Source organism: Ursus arctos, unplaced genomic scaffold (assembly GCF_023065955.2).
Source record: "Ursus arctos isolate Adak ecotype North America unplaced genomic scaffold, UrsArc2.0 scaffold_28, whole genome shotgun sequence".
Taxonomy (NCBI): Eukaryota; Metazoa; Chordata; class Mammalia; order Carnivora; family Ursidae; genus Ursus; species Ursus arctos.
Genome location: NW_026622963.1, coordinates 33,999,819 through 34,017,667, shown reverse-complemented (window position 1 = coordinate 34,017,667; position 17,849 = coordinate 33,999,819). Strand labels below are relative to the sequence as shown.

At 53.5% G+C, this 17,849-nt stretch overlaps 1 protein-coding gene and 1 long non-coding RNA gene across 3 annotated transcripts in view; both read left to right on the top strand.

Moving 5' to 3' along the window:
* Nucleotides 1–5,733, top strand: part of CRTC3 (CREB regulated transcription coactivator 3) — a 94,693-nt gene extending 88,960 nt beyond the window's left edge. Inside the window, exons 12-15 of one of the 2 annotated variants that reach the window (XM_048220647.2) lie at nucleotides 240–440; nucleotides 529–609; nucleotides 1,875–1,977; nucleotides 2,281–5,733. In XM_048220647.2, coding sequence (XP_048076604.1) covers nucleotides 240–440; nucleotides 529–609; nucleotides 1,875–1,977; nucleotides 2,281–2,486 — 591 coding nt within the window. In that variant the 3' untranslated portion in view covers nucleotides 2,487–5,733. Of the gene's footprint in view, nucleotides 1–239; nucleotides 441–528; nucleotides 610–1,874; nucleotides 1,978–2,277 lie in introns of both variants that reach the window. The other variant, XM_048220646.2, reaches the window with a different exon arrangement.
* A 4,169-nt stretch (nucleotides 5,734–9,902) lies between these two features.
* Nucleotides 9,903–17,620, top strand: LOC113263722 (uncharacterized). The gene is made up of 4 exons (XR_003319331.4): nucleotides 9,903–11,734; nucleotides 12,504–12,781; nucleotides 16,497–17,181; nucleotides 17,462–17,620. It is a non-coding gene; the product is annotated as an uncharacterized LOC113263722 (long non-coding RNA).
* The last annotated feature ends 229 nt before the right edge of the window (nucleotides 17,621–17,849 follow it).

Genomic DNA, 17,849 nt, shown 5'->3' with positions numbered 1-17,849 from the left:
TTTTGTTTTGTTTTGTTTTTAAGACAAACTGTCGTTGAATGGGAAATGTTTGGTGGGGAAGTGAGATTTAAGACCACTTTGAAGGAGCAGAAGTAAGAAGTAGGCTTCGGGGAGCATAGCACAGAGTACCCTGGGGAAGAAGGGCTCAGGCTTTTCCTTTCACTGTGACATCTCCTAGTCTTAAAGGATTTGCCACTTAGAAACTCCAGTCGAAGCTAATTAGTGACTTTGTTTTACAGATGGTGTCCTCAGATCGAAGCCCGCTCTCCTTCCTGCCCACAGAAGCTCAAGCTCACGTGTCCCCACCCCCCCCTTACCCTGCCCCCCAGGACCTCTCCCAGCCCCTCCTACAGCAGCCCCACGCCCAGGAGCCCCCTGCTCAGCAGCCCCAGGCCGCCTCATCCCTGCCTCCATCCGGCTTCCCGCTCCTCACGGCCCAGGTGCGTCCTAGCAGGGACACCGGTCAGAAGGGAGAACTTATTTTGCCCCGAGTTCCAAGCTAAACGTTCCCTTCCTTATTCCCTGAAGGGTTCATCTTTGACCAACTTCTTCCCAGATGTGAGCTTTGACCAGCAGTCCATGAGGCCAGGCCCAGCCTTTCCTCAACAGGTGAGCGAGCTTCCAGGCATGCCTCTTCCTCGGGGCAGGACCTGCACTGTCCAGGCTGCTCAGGACATAGACCCCACCACACCGAACAGACTGGGTACCCCACTGTCCAGATTCCAGATGTGCTCAGCGGCTGAGGGAGCCCCCAGTCTCCCCTAGCCCTGAAGTGCTGGTGCTGACTGCCTTGTTTGGTGTCAGGCCTCCGCAGAAGAACTACTTGAACAAGTGGTAGTTCTGGAATTATAGAATGCTCAGAGGGAAGGGACCAGCGCGGTCCACTGGCCTATCCTGCAGAGGAGACGGAGGCGCAAGGGGCTCGGCCCGCGGGCCTGCTGCCGCAGCCTGCGCAGTGCTGCCTCCCAGGGGAGCTCGGTCCAGGCGGGGCCAGACGCTCCTCCCTAAGATACTTCCATTCAGCCCCTTTTGCTTTTTAGATTCTCCCTAAAGTGGACCATTTAAAATATGTCTAGATTTTACAGTGTCCAGTAAGTATGGATTGGGCTCTAGGATGGATTAAGGAGAGAAGGAAGGGTTTTGAGCATTTTACAAATCTTAATAATAATTACAACAGTAAAATGAGACAGGTGTTTCCTGAGTAGGCCATGGTGAGGGCTCCTGGCATGAACCAGCAGTCCCTGCCTCCTCGTTTTCTGGAGAAGCCTGTTGAGTGTAGATGAGTCAGTATCTCCCTGAAAAATGATAGAAATGCCTATTTTTGAAAGATTTAAAACAATAGTTTGGAATATTACCTTCTGGAAAGGCACCTAAGATAGGCCCCAGTTCTCACCAATCCTCCCAGAGGCTTTCTCATGGAGAGGGGCCTGCCCGAGCTTCCTCCCTCTGAGCATAAGAAGGAAAGGGTCTCCCTGCCTCATTTTTCTAGAAACCAAAGGGGAAAAGAGCCCCTTGGCCATCTCACTTCCTTGGTTACAGATGGAGCCTTGGAAGGGTTCCCACAGATGGTATTTCCAGAGGCCTCGGTGTGGCTGGGAAGGAGGGGTGTGTGAGACCAGAGGGGTCACAGAGACCGTGACTTTTGGTGTCTCCTCAGATGGTTTCGTGGGCTGGGCCGTGTGTGAGCAGGGACGAGTCACCCACACTGTGGGCCTCGGGGAGCCCTCCTCCACCTCAGCACCTGCCTGCCTGAGAGGAGTGTTCTGTGTGGGATCCCAAGACAGCATGTCTGGTTTTGCTCTGGGAGCATGTTGCATTCTTCACGCCTCAGAAGCAGAGATCATTTCTTACAGTGTGACCTCTGATGCTTCCAGGTCCCCCTGGTGCAGCAAGGTCCCCGAGAACCACAGGACTCGTTTCATCTGAGACCAAACCTGTATTCTAACTGCGGGAGTTTCCCCAACACCATCCTGACAGGTGAGTGTGGGCCACCCCTCAGCTCTGCTATACTGTTTGTATTTCCTGTGTTTTTACAGATACCGTCATAAGATAGTTTAAACAACATCATATAAAACAAAAAAATGAAAGTCCCCCAGCTCAACTTTAGCTCTTCAGAAGGCAGGCAATTGCTATCCTGGCTGGATGCTGGGAGCTGGGGGGAGATGCAGGCCATCGCTGTCCCGGCTGGAAGATGATAGGGACGGCGTTTGCGGGGGTGGCATCTGTTGTACGTGCCCCCTAACCTGCACTGTTTTTCCGTCTTGCTGCTCCTTCCAGAAGACTCGAGTACCAGCCTGTTCAAAGACCTCAGCAGTGCGCTGGCGGGCATGCCCGAGATCAGCCTGAACATGGACACTCCGTTTCCACTGGAAGAAGAGCTCCAGATTGAACCCCTGAGCCTGGACGGACTCAACATGTTAAGTGACTCCAGCATGGGGCTGCTTGACCCCTCTGTGGAAGAGACGTTTCGAGCTGACCGACTGTGAACAGAACGGAACGGGCCAGGAGAATGTACTGCTGAGGAACGGAACGAGAACGGCAGAGCGTGGAGCCCGCTACACCCTGGGCTTGAGGGATCTCGGGCTTCTGACACGGAAGGAGCCATTCCCTGACTCCCAGCTTTCTGACGAGGCCCCGTCTCACACCCCGTGGCTCGCTCTAGACCACAGAGCCGCGCGCTGCCTCTCAGGCCTGCGGCCGGGGGGATGCTGCCGCAGGCGGGCTGCTCCGTAGCTGCCGATGACTCGGTCGTCACCGTGACCAGTGCATCCTTCTGTGGGCCGTCTAGTCCGTCGATGTGTAAAAGAACCGTGGAGCGGGCCGCAGTCGCGTTGTGCAGCGTTCAGAACCACTGACCTTAGTCAACACTGAAGAGAGGGCCTGGCCTGCGAGACAGTGAGGGCCGCAGGCCTTCGGGAGTTGGCTCAGCTGCGAGCAACGGTACCACAGCACCACGATGCCTTCCCCACTGTCACCGTCCCAGCTTGGCAGCCATCCGCCAGTGACCCCACGTGCCAGGGCACGGCGGACAGCCAGGATCACCCAGATCACCCAGATGCCTTAATTCCAATATGAAGAATTTTTACCACGATTTCAAGAACAGATTCAGTTAAGCAAACTGAATGCTCATTTGTTTTCTCCAAATATGTAATCTCCTTTCTGCTGCTGCAGGACGCCTTTTCCTGTGGACAAGGGGAAAAGGAGGACTGTTTTATTCAGTCACTGAAAAAAAAAAAATCCCCCAGTGATGGATGAGACTGAAGAGAAAAGGGCTTCCTCTCGATGGCAGGGGCGGAAAGAGAGGAAGGCCATAGGGATCTCACAGACCCACGATGTCTTCCAGACAAGCTCCAGACAAGTGTAGGCCTCCCCCTCCACAGCCCGGCTGCAGGGATGCTGGAGGGCCGAGTCAGACCCTCCAGCAGCCGAGCCGCAGCTGGGGGAAGCCGTTTCTCGGTGGAATGGGAGTGTTGTGGAACCCCGCTAGACCATAAGCTCCTTGAACGCAGGGACTGTGCCTTACTCGTTACCAAACCCTGAGTACCTAGCAAGTGCTGGCACTGGGTAGGTGCTGCTAACTGCACCCTGAACGCGTGAATGAACAAACGGAGAAATGAACGAATCTGCCTGGCTACAAGGCAGTCTAATCTGTAGCCCCATTCCTTGCCAAATCTCAGAGCTTTAGCTTTTCTAACACCTGTGCCTGTGGTTAAGCTAAGCATGCACTTTAATATGCTTCTAACACTAGGTGACCAAATCCACGGTGAGCCCGGAACCCCCCCCACCCCGTTCTCCTCGAGGGTATGCCCCAGAGCAGGCGGCTGGGAACTGTCTTTTGAGTGCATCCAGAATGGCTGGGCACACTGAGGCCTCGGGGATCCCAGCCAAGCCCCCACCTCAAAAGGTCCCTTTCAGATCCATGTTTTGCTCTAAATTGCTTTTAAAAGAGATTCCTTCTTTGAGGTTGAAGAAAAAGTCTCCAGTAAAATGAAGGCCTAATTCATGAAGCCATCATTAGTCATTAGTACCTTAGTGTAAAAAAAACTATGACTGCGTTTCCAGCATTCTTGCCTCCTCGGACTTAGCCCCTGACCAGACACCCGATTGGGTGGGGGGGTCGAAGAGCACCTCTGGGGAGGGGTCTGGGCCGTGGGGCAGGATGTGGGCACGGGAAGACGGGACGGGGAGGACAGGAGCGCAGAAGGAGAGATGAAGGATGCTGGAACTTTTGCCCGGACAGCACTGCCCTTCCAGGAGATGCCAGGAGTGTGGCAGAAGGTTGCTAGACTGCCCCCACCCAAAGCAGCAAGGCTGTACCGCACAAGTCTGAATGGGACACGTCAGCGCCCCATGGCAAGAAGAGTCTGGAACGGGATCCTGGCCTCATCCCATTCCTGTCTCCAGAGGGATCACCTTACCTCCAGTCTCTCAAAGAACCCCGATGGCTCACCACTGCAGCTTCCTCTGTAGGGCCCAAGGCCTCAGCCTCCCAGGAGCCCCGAATCTCTGCTGTTGAATTGGGAAATCCAGCCAGGGTCCTCGCCTGAGCTCTAAGCCGCAGTCCCAGTGAAATTTTCAGATCCCTTTATCCTGAGGATCTCAGGAGGGGGGTGTGACAAGCCCTTTCCTTGTGGTACCCAGCTCCCCGGTGTGCCGAAAGAAGCCAGCTAGCTCTGTGCTGCCTTTCCTGTGTCGGAGGCCCAAATCTGACCTGGCCTTTCAGACGGGATGGTGCTGATGGTAGGAGTTTGGTGTTTGTTTTTTTAAGTGGAAGTCCCAGCATAAGCCACTCTTTGCGCCAGTGCCTTACCCTTGGCGGGGGGCGGGGGGGTGGATTCAGCAGTGTGGGGGGCGCCAGCTCTGTCTGCACAGCAGTCCTGCTTACAGCAGGAGGCCTGGCACCTATGCAATGAAGTACCCTGCCCCCGGAGCATTCTCCCGGTGACTCGTGGAAATGGAGGCTCCCAGGAACAGTGACTTGTCCCGGGGAAATATAATGATGACAATAAGGTTTAGCACTGAATTAAATTTGTCCTTCGGTCCACCAGTCCAGTCTTTTCCTGTGAAAAGGTTTTGGGCATTATCCAACCCACTTTGCTTACATGGCGACAAGGACACCCACGGGCAGGTGTCCCTCTGACCTTCAGCGGGGAAGTCTACCCTTGCTGCTGCAAGGGTAACCAGGCGTGGTCCTCGGCATCTGAAGCGGCTAGATGCATCAGAATAAACGATCTTCCAATATTTAGTCTTGTTACAAGAAAGCGACGGCTGTACTACTCTCATTTACTAGCAGTTAAACAGTATAGAACTAAAAACCTATCTGTGTTCTATTTTTTCTTTCTGTACGGTTGTGGTTTTTAGGACACACAGTGTTAGGAGAAAATTTTTCTGATCACGTCAAGACCACCATAAATTCTCCTCTGTCCTGCTTCATTTCTCCTGAGTCTACTGTGTATTAGCCGAGCTGAAGGCTTGTGTATTCCAGCCCATCTGCGTAGCTGAAGACGTTTCGACTCTCACTCTCGTTGGCTCTGTTATGCACGGGTGGTTCCATCCCTTCGTGGTGGGGCCATCACAGCCACTAATCAGACTTCCTGCCAGTGTCCTAACTCCCTGGTCCCTTGTTAAAAAATATTTAAAGATTGGAATTTGTATAAAGTAGCTTCCAAGTTTTATAATACGTCGTTTTACATCTTTCGTAATTAAAAGCAGCACAATAAGGTTGTATCTGCACTTAGTGTCTTTCTTCATTCAGCCTCGGGTGAGATGAACTGGTAGAAAGCTGTCCCCCTGCCGCCCCCCAGCACCGCTCTGCCTGCAGGTGGCCTTCCTGGTCCTTGGCTTGGCAGGTCCTGCCCTGGTCCATGTGTTAAGTGTTGTTAATACACGCGCTGTCGTGTCCACACTCCAGCAGGGTTCCCAGGCCTGTCCCCTCCCCCCCACAGCCACGCTTCCTTCAACCCATCAGCCACACCCAGGCTTGTCCCAAAGGTGACTGTTCCCCAAAGTCTTACTCAGAAGTCCTATCTTTGACCCCAGCTTCCTGAGCCACCATGTCTACTCTGGTCCACACACACCCTGTTCTTTGACCCCACAGAGAGTTCTACCCCTGGTCCCTGCTCTCAGCCTCCTTGTCCTCTCCTGGCTCCCCTCCCTTCCCTGACCTAGTCCACTGGGCTCTGCGAACACCTCACAGCCCTCCTCCCGCTCTGACCCTTGACCTTTCCCTGCTGGGAGCTCCACAGGAGAAAACCGGAAACCCCATGCTGTGCTGACCCGACCCTCTCCTGCCACGCGGGGTGCTCCAGACCTCTCTTCTCCAGAAGCCCTTATGTCTCTTCAGGCCCAGAAATTTCAAGCCCTTGGGGACAGCTCCGTTGGCGTCTCACCTGCTGCCCATCCTTCCCCTTTCCCAAACTGTCCCAAATCTCCGTCCCTCCCGGCACCTTCCCCCCACCTTGTCTAGTTCTCGCTCGCCATGTGTGTGCCTGGCCCGCTCTTCCCATGAGGATGCCCTGCCTACCCCAGACCTCATCCCTCTCCGTGTTCTTCCCCATCAGCTCACGCATATGCCTTATTGCCTCCTTGCTAAGAACAAACAGAAGGAAACAACCCTTCCTCAACCCAGCTTCTCCTTGGACACAACCTTGTCTGTTTTCCCTCCTGGAAGAGTCGCTCATGTCTCACGCATTCCCTTCTCTTCCCATCCACAGGCCCGGCTGCAAACCCTTCCGTCCAACACCCGCCCCGGCCCCTCCAGTCCCTCTCCTCCTGGCTCTTCCCTGACCCTCGAGCCCTGTGGCCACTCACTTTCCCCCCAAACCCTCTTTTCAGCTCCAGGAAACCCCCCTCTTGTTCCCTCAGGTCACACGTCCATCCCCTCTGCATATCCTCCCCCATCTTCTTCAGATCAACTGTCTGGTCCTCCAAGTTGACGGCCCCCACCTTCAGCCTCATACCGCGTCCACCTGTTCACTCAGGTTCACCTGCACGCCATCCTGTGCGGCCTGCTGCCCTTGTCCTCCGTAGATCCGTGGGCACCAGCAAGCACTCAGAATCAGCCTTCGACACCCACCTGCCCCACGGGGCTCTAGCCCGCGAGGACAGGGGCCATGTCTGTGCACTTGAAGTCTTTATCTCCAAGCCTGGCACGTAGGCGCTCAGTAAATACTCTCCAACTGCCCACTCCTGTATGCTCCCTCTCAGACCACAGCCTCCACCCTGACACGAGAGCGGGACGTGAGCCCCCTTCACCTCTCAGAGCCAACCTGAGTCCCAGGGCTGTCTCAGCCCCATTATCTCTCTGCTCAGCCTGGCAAGAGCTTCCCGTCTGGCTGCCTCCTCATCTCCAGCCCCGTGACACCGCCTCTCCCTGCCCTCAGAAATCAAGAGTGACGGATTTCGCTTTTATCTGTGCGCCTCAGCATTCCTATCTATAAGATGGGACAATAAGCACCCGCCACCACCACCATATCATAGTGCTGCGGAGGATAAAATATGAACTCACACAATTAAAGGACCTGGAATTGTGTCCAGCCCATGGTTAACATTCAATAAATGTCAATTATTGTAAGCGTTATTTGTTGCGTGAATATGCCGTTCTTTCAAAGACGGGGTGGGGGGGCACAAATCTTTAGTAGTACTGTACTTGTATAATGCTCGCTTCGAAATACCAAATCTTAGTACAAGGAGGAATGTTTTAAATCGATCTTATGAACATCCTATTTGCCGGATGAATGCTATACCCTTTGCAGGTATGGAAATGAGGATTTTACAATAAGCCGGTCCCATGTGACCGTGTCCCAGTGTGGACACTAGATGGAGCTGAGACCATAAGAGTGGCTGTTCAGACCCAGAAACAGCTGGAGAGAGCCACCTGACCCTCTTCGATGGATGCAGCCTTTAGACCGGGCTGGAGGCGGTGCTGGTTGGAACTGGATCCCCTGTCGGAAGAGCGCACTAAGAAGTCTGTCTAGTGACCCCTCCCCGCGGACGACAGACACTTGCACATCACACGTCCCTCGCGGCCACCTGAGAGTAAGGCAGGGCAAGGGTGACTTCCTGCGTTTACAGAGGAAGACGCAGCCCCGGAGAGGCTCCGCCACCGGCCCTGAGCGCCGGGCGCGGTGCCTCCCAGTGGCCGGTGCTACAGGAGCTCCGGAAGCCTCGCGGACCTCGCCCTCCCGCCGGGGACCCCGCCCTCCCGCCGGGACCTCGCAGTGGGGGGCCGGCCCCGCCCCCGCCTGGCCGCGCCCCGGGGAGGCCAATGCGCGCCCTCTCCGAGGCGGGGGCGGGGGCGGGGGCGGGCTCGGCGGGCAGACCCCGTTGCGGGATTGCCTGATGTGCAGTTTTTTAAGGCTTTGCTTGTATCGTTATAAGAAACTCAGGTAACACTGAAGACTCAGAGCGGAAAACGTCCATCTTCAGAGAGCAGGACAGGTAGATGGATCGAGAAAGCTTTCCAAGAAAAGGGCTCATACAATACGTGCTCTTCTGGGGAAAATGTTTAAATTTCACAGAAGGAAAGGAAGCCTAGATGTAACCAAAGAAATTGCCGGCCTGCAAATAATTGTGCCTCTTGTGTTTGTAAATTATTTCCCTAAAAGGAAAGAAAAATACCAAGAGGCTGGATTCCTTTCTTGAAGCTTGTTTCCACTGTAGATGGCATCTCTCGACAGCCTATGATTTAGGATGAGGAAATGAGCTCACCCACTTCCTATCTCCTTCCCCTCCCAGAAGCTGTGACTTCGTATTTTTACATTGTCAAGGTTTGTGCTGTTTGCATCCTGTCCTGAAACCATCCTTCCCACCATTGTCTGGCCCAGTTCCGTGCGCACGTGGGTCCTCTGCTCCCTGCCAGCCCTTTCCAAACGGCCTTCCCGGTCCTGCTCCGAGTTCGCTTTATTTTGGTGCTCCTCCCGCTGCCTTGACTTGGCCTTCAAGGAGTCCATCCCCGGGGGCTGTGTTGGTCCCAGCCTCAGGGTCGCCGCTGCAGGGCTGCAGGGTCGGAAACCTGAACTCTGTAATGGGCGTAGGTGGACTATGACATCGACTGATTTATGCCGGGTGAAACTGGCACAGTTCCCCAGTGCGGGGACAGGCACTACCCTTTCCATTGTGACTCCTTGCCGAACACTGAGTCTTGAACTGGATACGTAGCTGAAGTTTCAGACTCTGGAAATAAGGGAAATGACTGGTGGGTGGGGGTGGGAGAGTACTGTATTCAAGGAAAGCACATGCCAGGCTTCTAGCCCAGGGGACCTCCATGACCACACTTCCCATCTCTATCCCCACACCCACAGTTTTCATCCCTTTGACAGCAGTGCCTGCTCCTATCTTCACTGGGTCCAAAATAATGAAACAAGGCAGACCTCAACCAAACCCCTGCCCGGGAGCCAATCTAGCTGCCCAGCTGAAGTTGGCTGGACTGTCCCAGTCAATCTGCAGACATGGGAGTCAGAAGTAAATGCGTATAACATAAGCCACTGAATGAGGTCGTTTGTTACGCAGCATTGTTGTGGTGATAGTTGACTGACACACTTTCTCTGTCCATTTCCTCTTTTGGGCTTGAGTTGTACTTTGTCCCACAGCTTCCCTTTATGAACCGTAGGGCTGATCTTGCAGCGCCTGCCTTCCCTCTGGTCTATGAGACACTGAGGTGAACACCGTGTCTTAACCAGGTCTGACAACCCAGTGCCCAGCTAAACGGCACCCAAAGTCATCACTCCCATCCGGACCCTCCCCAGGACAGCTCAGTCTGAGTGGAGAGCCCAAGTCCTCTGCTTCCAAGATCTGAAAATTGGACAGAAAGGTTCAGAAGCCCCAAGCTTTGCTATCTACTGCAGGGTGCAGAGGGAGGTGGGGGTGGGGACACTCAGAGCACAGCTGCCCTCCCCGGGAGCATTGTGACCACACGGCTTCTTTCCTAGCCAGGCTCGAGAATGGAAACAGGGAGAAGATCTGGTAAGTTCATATTAAAGGGGTGGGGACAAACGAAGAGCCTTGGAGTCATAGAAATCTCAGAAGGCCAGTTTGCAAAGGTGCTCAAATATCCAGGGGGCAGTGATGGCGCCTTCACTAACATAGTGACGTCTGCCCCAGGAGACTGGGCATGGGAGCCAGAGTTCTGGGCTAGTGAGGGGCAGCTGCAGACCTGGTTTTCCAAGCTCTGCCCACCAGCGTCTTGCTGGGATAATCTAGGTTCCAGCTAACCTAGTTTCCTTCAAAGTTATCATCCAAATCAGGACGCTTGGTGAGAGTGACAGGAGGCGCTGTTAGTAACTGTGCTGGGACAGAGCCTGATGTGGGCTTGGTGCCAGAGCATGCCCGCTCCTTGGGCATAAGCAGGGACTGGCAAGCGGAAACGTGTGGTCAGCTTGTGCACAAGGAACAAGGTCTACAGGCGGTATTGCTCCGGGGCCGAGTTCATGGGCTCTGCAGTCAGAGACCTGGGTTCGCACGCGTCCCTACCCATCCTGGCTGTGGAGCTGGCCAAGGAGGTGGTCTCAGTCTCCGCAGCTGGAAAACAGGGATGCAGCTGCCCTAGTGAGCGCTTCCGAGCTGTCACCTGTCATGTTGGCTGTGATTCTTTTTATTAAACCGGTCCTTTCTCCTAGACTCCAGAAACACAACAGAAGGATTTGTTGAGAAGACCAAGCTCACGCTCTACAAGGAGCACGGCACAGAGTTTTCTCAGCACACGGAGGGGTCCTGGCTGGGCCTCCACCCCCTCTCCCGAAGGCACTGGGGTGACTCGCCCGTCTGGCCAGGGCGCAGGGGCCACCCTCAGCTCTTTCCTGGTTCCGGAGCCCCGCACGGACTCAGAGGATGCTTAGTCTTCATCTGCTCGAAGCCTGGCCTGGTAAGTCCTGACTCTCCCTCAGCCGGCTTCCGCGGGGCCTTCTTTGCACTCCATGAGCCCTGCACCTTGCCCGGGCTGGCCTTACCGCAGGGCAGCCTGGCAGGCTGGAGTCTGCTGGAACCCCCCTTCCAGAAGCCAGGCCAGTGCAGCCCCAGGCCCCTGGTGATGCTTGCCTTATCAGATGTTCTCTCCGGGGAGTTTGAGGTTTGAACGGAAGAGACAGAGTCTGAGTGTCACTGAAATTGAGCCCCATTCATGGCAGTGCCCTGGAGGGAAGGTTCCGAGGCCCCTGAGCGGCCAGTATCCTGCCTGGTTTTTCAGCAGTTCTTCCCAGTGTGTGCTGCCCCACCCACTGCCTCCTAGGGGCCCTGGGGTGAAGACTCACCGAGACTGTGCTTCTTGAGTGGGAATCGCTGCAGCTCCGTCTGGTCCCCGGCCTGGATGGCTGTCCTGCCACCTGTCCTCCCCTAGCTGTCCCTGCCTTGCCTTACTCTGTTGAATCAGGCGGTGGCGGTGGGAGCTGGCGAGACACCTCACTTCCTGCTCCAGGTTCTAGCTGTCCCTGGCCCAGCTCTGGGGAATTCCCAGTGTCACACTGTCACACACCTCTCGCCACCTCCCCGGCAAGGCCTGGCAATCACCGGCTCAGGGGAATGCTCATGAGGGATGCACGGACGAGTTTCCCCGCAGGCCCGGGCTGCTGGCCGCGCACGCGCAGGGATGACCTGTCTCACGGAAGGGCTTCCCGGAGGCTGACGTGGAAGGACGCGGAAGGCCACGTTTCTGGAATGTGTTTGAGCCGGAGTCCTTTTGGTGGGACCACCTCGTGAGACTGACGTTCTGTGGAACACACCGCGGAAGGCATGGAAGCAGGTAGGGAAGGGTGAGGGCAAGGTGCAGGGGAGACTTAGAGACTTTGAAAGAACCAAATGCAGAGAGGAGAAACGATGAATTAAAAACCAAAAAAGAGGTGGCTCAGTCCGTTAAGGATCCAGCTCTTGGTTTTGGCTCAGGTCGTGATCTCGGGGTCCTGGATGGAGCCCTGTGTGGGACTCTGTGCTGGGCGGGGAGCCTGCTTGAGATTCTCTCCCTTGCCCTCTGCCCCCCCCCGCCCCCATCTCTCACTCTCTGAAAAACAAAACAAAACAAACCAAGAGAGAAAAGCACAAGAAGAGGACGAGAAGGCGCCCAGCGTTTCCGACATGCCTGTGGGCCCACGCTCAAGGAGGCCTGAGCGATGCCTCTGACCGATCGTGAATATTATTGTTACATCTGTTGATTACCAACATTAATATAAGTGACTGCCCTAAAAAGCCGTACCTGAAGATTGAATGCGAAGCAGAGATGGGACTGCTGCTTGCAAAGAGCGGCCCTGGTGTCCTCCCACTGCCCGTATGCACCTTTACGGCCCCCATGCCGATCAGCAGCCTCTGGTCCAGAAGTTGATTTTTTTTTCTCTTCTCCAATTCAAAATGGTCTGCCTGGTCACGTAGTTTGTGTGAATGTGTGTTGTGGCTTATTAAAATGTTTTGTGGTAAGATGATCATTATTTCCAGGTGACATGATTCCAGACCTGAAAACTTGGAGAACATTTAAAATATATATATATATATATATATATATATTTTTTTTTTTTGTCCAGTTGATGCACAAGAGAAAATCAAATTGCCACCCACAAGAAACAGGAAGAGAACCACGTTGTAAGAGTGCGTCAGTGTTAACGGCGGTGAGCTGGCTGCTGGAGAACCTGTTCTGACCTCTGCGCTCCAACCCCACCCTCCAAACGTGACCCAGAAGATATGTATTTAAAGGCTCTGTCATAGGACTAGAAACTGCAAACCGATATCCTTCAGTATCAGAGATGATGAGAAATGAAGGATGGTGGAAAATGAAAGGCGAACAGATGGGACTGAGTTGAAGGTAAAAATCTAAACTTAAATGTTCAGAGAGGGTGCCGGGAAGGGAGGGGGCTGGCTTTAGGGGTGCACTGGGTGTGGGGGGAGTGAGGTCCTGGGAGCTGACCGGGTGACAGGTGTGGTGTGGTGAGGGCTTGCTCCTCCCCCATCCACCTCGCCCAGCAGCTGGCGACAGACCCTCTAGCGGACAGCAGAGAGAGAAGGACAAACTGGAGGGATGGGGTGGGACATGGGGCTCATTTCCTTTGTAAACAATGAACCCTTTATCAATAAGATAAAGGCCAATGCCCAGCTGAAAAACTGGGACGGAGATAGGATCCAGCAGTTCCCAGAGAATGACGTACAGAGAACTAATACCCATATGAAAAAGGTTCTGGACCTCACTCTTAATTAAGAGATGCTAATTAAAACAGGGAGATACCGGTGGTTCAGAATTAGCGAAGATTTGGAAAGACTGCAGAGCTCAGGGCTGGTGAGGCTGTGGGCAAACAGGCGTGTGTAAATCAGCACAACCCTTCTGGAGGGCAATTTGACAGGAGCTAGCAAATGGCATTTAAGGGACTGGAAGAAAATATGATAAAATATATTTTTTACATTTTTGGGGTGGGGAAAACCTTCCTAAAGCAAGACACAAAATCCAGAAACCCCAAAGGGAAAAATGGACAAATTCGGCCTCAGAAATTTAAAACTTATGTAGCGCTAGAAACCATTTCAAGATAAAAGATAACGTACAGACAACAGGTGCAACATATGTAAAGACCCTAAAATACAGAGAGGCCCTTATAGCACATATAAAGCTTTATATTCCAATATACAAATGGTCGAAGGACAAGAACAGGCAACTCACAGGAGAATTCAAATGGCTGCTAGTTGAGAAGGGACATGTATGCTCACTAGGGATCAGAGAAATGCAGATTTAAAATTGATAATATCTAGTGTTGGCGGAGGGAAAGGGGTGTTCCTGTATGCCGTGGTCATTAGGTGCTGGTAGAGTCTTTTGATGGCCCATTCGGAGAACCTACCAACATGTAGGTTGGTATTTGCATGGATCAGTCCTTGTATGAGCCCCGCTGCACGCACGCATACACACACACACACACACAGACACACACACACCGCCGTTGCCCAGGTGGGCACCTGAAGCTGGAGACCACCATGGGGACACCCGGTCTGCCGCCCCTGGGAGCCGGATGGATCTGCTGTATCCTCCAGAGAAGGTTCCTTGGCACCTGCTTCTCAGTGTCCCTTAGCCTCACGCAGGTCCCTCTGATTGATGGCATCTTGTGTCACCTGCTCTGGCCCATCTGGAGCAAGACGGGGGACTGACCTGGCTTCCACCCCGGGGAGCTGTGAGTTCATAAGGTGGGGAATTCTCGAAACCAAGAAGGAGTATTCCATGGCTCGGGGAGGCCAAAGTGAATTGGGGACATAATCCTCCACAGTTCTTCACCTCATCATCAGCCCTCCTTTCCTGCTTACACTTACAAACAACTGCAAAACCCAGGAGCCAGCCGAGAGCTGTTTCTCCAAAGGAAAGTGGTTACTTGTGAAAGAGTTTGCTTTGCTCCAAAGCTTGAGGGCTTGCTGCCACTCTCTGACCAGCTTGCTCACGTACTGATTGCTTGCCTCTGGGTGAGTGCCGTGAGAACAAGGGCCTTGTTTCTCTCTACATCCTCAGTACCTAGAACGGTGCCTGGCACATCCCGGGAGCCAGGCTGAGTCAGGTTAGTGAACTGTGTGCACAACGTCCCCTCCCACGTGACCTGCAGAAATGGCAGTGCGTGACTTTCAAGCCTCAGCTCCTTTGGCTAATTGCCTTAGTCTTTGGCTATTCCCAATTTCGGATTCCAAGAGGAGGAATCCAATCGGTCATCTTATCTATTTGTACCAAGCCATCCCTTGTCAGGAGGGCCTGTAAACTGGAGGCTCTGGGGAGAGGTGTCTGCCGGCGTCAGTCCGTCAGAAGGGGCTGCAAGATCCCAGGTGTGTGTGGGGTGGTGACGTGTCTAGTACAGTGAGGTCACATCTCAGCTGAGGATGGGGTTCTAGAGTCTCCGTGTAAGACGTTGTGCCGTCTAGTCAGTTACTCACGAAACTCCCTTATGTTACCATAAATTTCTCTCCGGTACCGCATCACCCAGGAAAAATCCAGGGCAGCCGGTTTCCCTTCTAAGTGGGGCCAGATGGATGTTTCCCTGGCGGAGCAGCAGGCCCGGCTGGATTGCCTTGTGGGGCGTGTGGTAGGGAGAGCACACGTGCAATGCTCACAGCCTCAGAGGCACAGGGGTCCCATCACACCTTGTTCCTGCTGCTCCCTGAGGGGCCCTGAGCACCATGGGACGCAGGGCCTCGGCCCTCCCTTCATTGTCCTCCCCCCACCCCGCTTTCTGTTTTCCTCTTTCTCTTCCCTTTTGAACACATACATATTACGAGGTTTGGTGCTGTTTTTAAACATCCACTTGCTCTTACTGGATTTACACATGAATTGTGTAAATCTGAATAGAAGTCTGAATAGAAGAGCAAGAAAATGAACCTGATTCCAGCGAGAAAGCCCCGAGCGCAGAAGTCGAAGGAGAAAGCAGTGAAATCTTGTTGATGACCCTGTTCTCCGACATAGATCTCTCAGATGAATGGAAAGAAGATTTTAGAAAACAGCTCTTACCTATTGTGGGGGTGGGGTGAGACAAGGACAGTGCAGGGGAGCTGGGGGCCATCACCTCAGCTTGTCACGGAAGCTACGGTTAATAGGATTACAGGAGGCTGGACGATAAAACAGAAGAGAGACAAGAGAAACTTTTGTGGCGTGTGGGGGACATTACTGGAGAGAGGGAAGGAAAGCTGGGGACCGTGCCAGACTTCCAGGAGAAAGTGTGAACATACAGGGGAACAGAAAAGTCCCTGAAATTTCTGAATAAATCAAGTGGAACAGAATCAATCATCAAAATGTGTTTATTTTCTCTCTCCCTCTCGGTCTTTCCTCCTCTTCCTCCCTTCCTGCACCTTTCCCTCCTCTCTCCCCGCCACCTGCTGTCTGTCACACACACACACACACACACACACACACACACAGAGGCAGAGAGTCTTGTCTGTTTTCTTCACGGCTGTCTCCCCAGAATTTAAAACAGTGCCTCGTCCAGAAGCACCAGCTGGCTCAGTCCCATGGGCATGTGACTCTTGATCTCCAGGTCCTGAGTTCAAACCCATGTAGGGCCCAGAGCTTACTTTAAAACAAACAAACAAACAAACAAACAAATAGGGGTACCTGAGGGGCTCAGTGGGTTAAGCATCTGCCTTCGGCTCAGGTCCTAGGATCGAGCCCCGAGTTGGGCTCCTTGCTCGGCAAGGAGTCTGCTTCTCCCTTTGCCTCTGCCCCTCCCATGCTGCACCTGTGCCCTCTCTCATTCTCAAATAAATAAATAAATAAAATCTTATAAAAAACCAACCAAACAAAACCCTAAACAGTGCCTAGCTCATAGTAAGCCTTTAATATTTGTTAAATAAATGAAAGACTTTATAATGAACTGAGACAGGTCATCTTGCACTAATTAAAATGAGAAGCCCACTAACCTTCAGATACAACTTAGTGAGATCCCTAAACTTGATGGAAAAAAATAAAGACTTCTCCCAAATTTTAAGCAGCAAACACAAAGTTAAATAATTTTCCAAAGTCTTGATATTTTCCAAAATCTTGATAACCAAGACAGCTTTGAACTTCACAGGGCAACAGTCACCACCTGAGACAATAGAATGAAAATCACAGAGTCCTTGAGGGAATGAGAGGTCCCAGGACTCCTGAAGCTCAGAAGACAATGGGAGGAAATCTCCAATGCGAACAAGGAAAATTGGCCTCCTGGGGCCACCTGCAGAGGGACAGCACTTCCTCCCTCCACCAACGCCTCACCACCTCGCCTTGGGAACACCTTCTGAGCCCTGCCCACCCTGTTCTTTCTCCCAGGCCTGGAGTGACAAGTGAAGGAAGACTGAATCAATGCACAGAGCAGGGTTGGCCTCGCCGCTAGGACGTTGGTGGGCCTGGCAGGGCAGCCTCGACCCTCCCTGGAGGCCCACTGGGGAGGTCACGGCCCACTCCGGGCAGCTACAGCCCTGTGACACTGCAGGCCCCTTGGCCCTGGGTGGTGACTCACAAGACAGTCTTCCCAGAACCTGTGATCACTCTGTGCCCTGGGGCAGGCTCAGGCTGGGCACCCGTTCACCCTGGCAGAGTTGGGGCAGGGACCCTGGAGGCCGTGGAGGGCTTCATGGTGATGACATCATCAGAATCCAGCCAGCATGTCTGTGTTCGTTGTGAGGTGGGACGGGCAGGCTGGTGCCTCTCCAGGACCCCTGTGGCCTCCCTCCAGAGCTCAGCCCCTGTGGACGTGGACCAGCCTTATGCTCTTCCAGGTAAGCCAGACCAGAGGTGAGCAGAGGCTTGCCCCCTGCCCAACCTCAGCATGCCTGCAGAGCAGGAAAAGCAATGGAGAGAGCACCCCTGAAGCCCAGGGCCTCAGCCCCCTGCTCTCCTTCCTCCTCCCCTGCCTGCTGTGGCCTCGTTCCATCCACAGCCCTCATGTGTACGTCCCTTGCCCACCCTTTCAAATGTGTTTGTTGAGTACCCACTATGCGCTACAAGCTGGTGGGCAGACGTCTCAAAACGTGTCATTGTGGGGTTGTGACTCTGCAGACGTGGTGACCAGGGCAGATCTCTACACAGATCAACCATTCCCGGCTCTCCGAGACTCCGGAACATTCGCCTTGGACACATCACCCGCCTGTACACAGTAAGAAAGTAAGCAGTACTTTTTGTACCTTGGGGACAAAAATAAAAACCCAGTCACTTAAGTGTCACTCTTACAGACTTAATGACTAGGGAAAAAATACCATTGTCTGAACAAAGAGACATATTTGGGGAGTTTTATTATACTGACTGACATGCTTAATTCCCAGCCCTCTGGGGGAAAGAAAGCACCGAGTGTTCCCCCCACCCCCCACTCCACCCCAAAAAAGGATAAAAATAGATTACCAGAACAGACACAAAACAGCAGCCCCAGCTCCCTTCCATGCCAAGCACT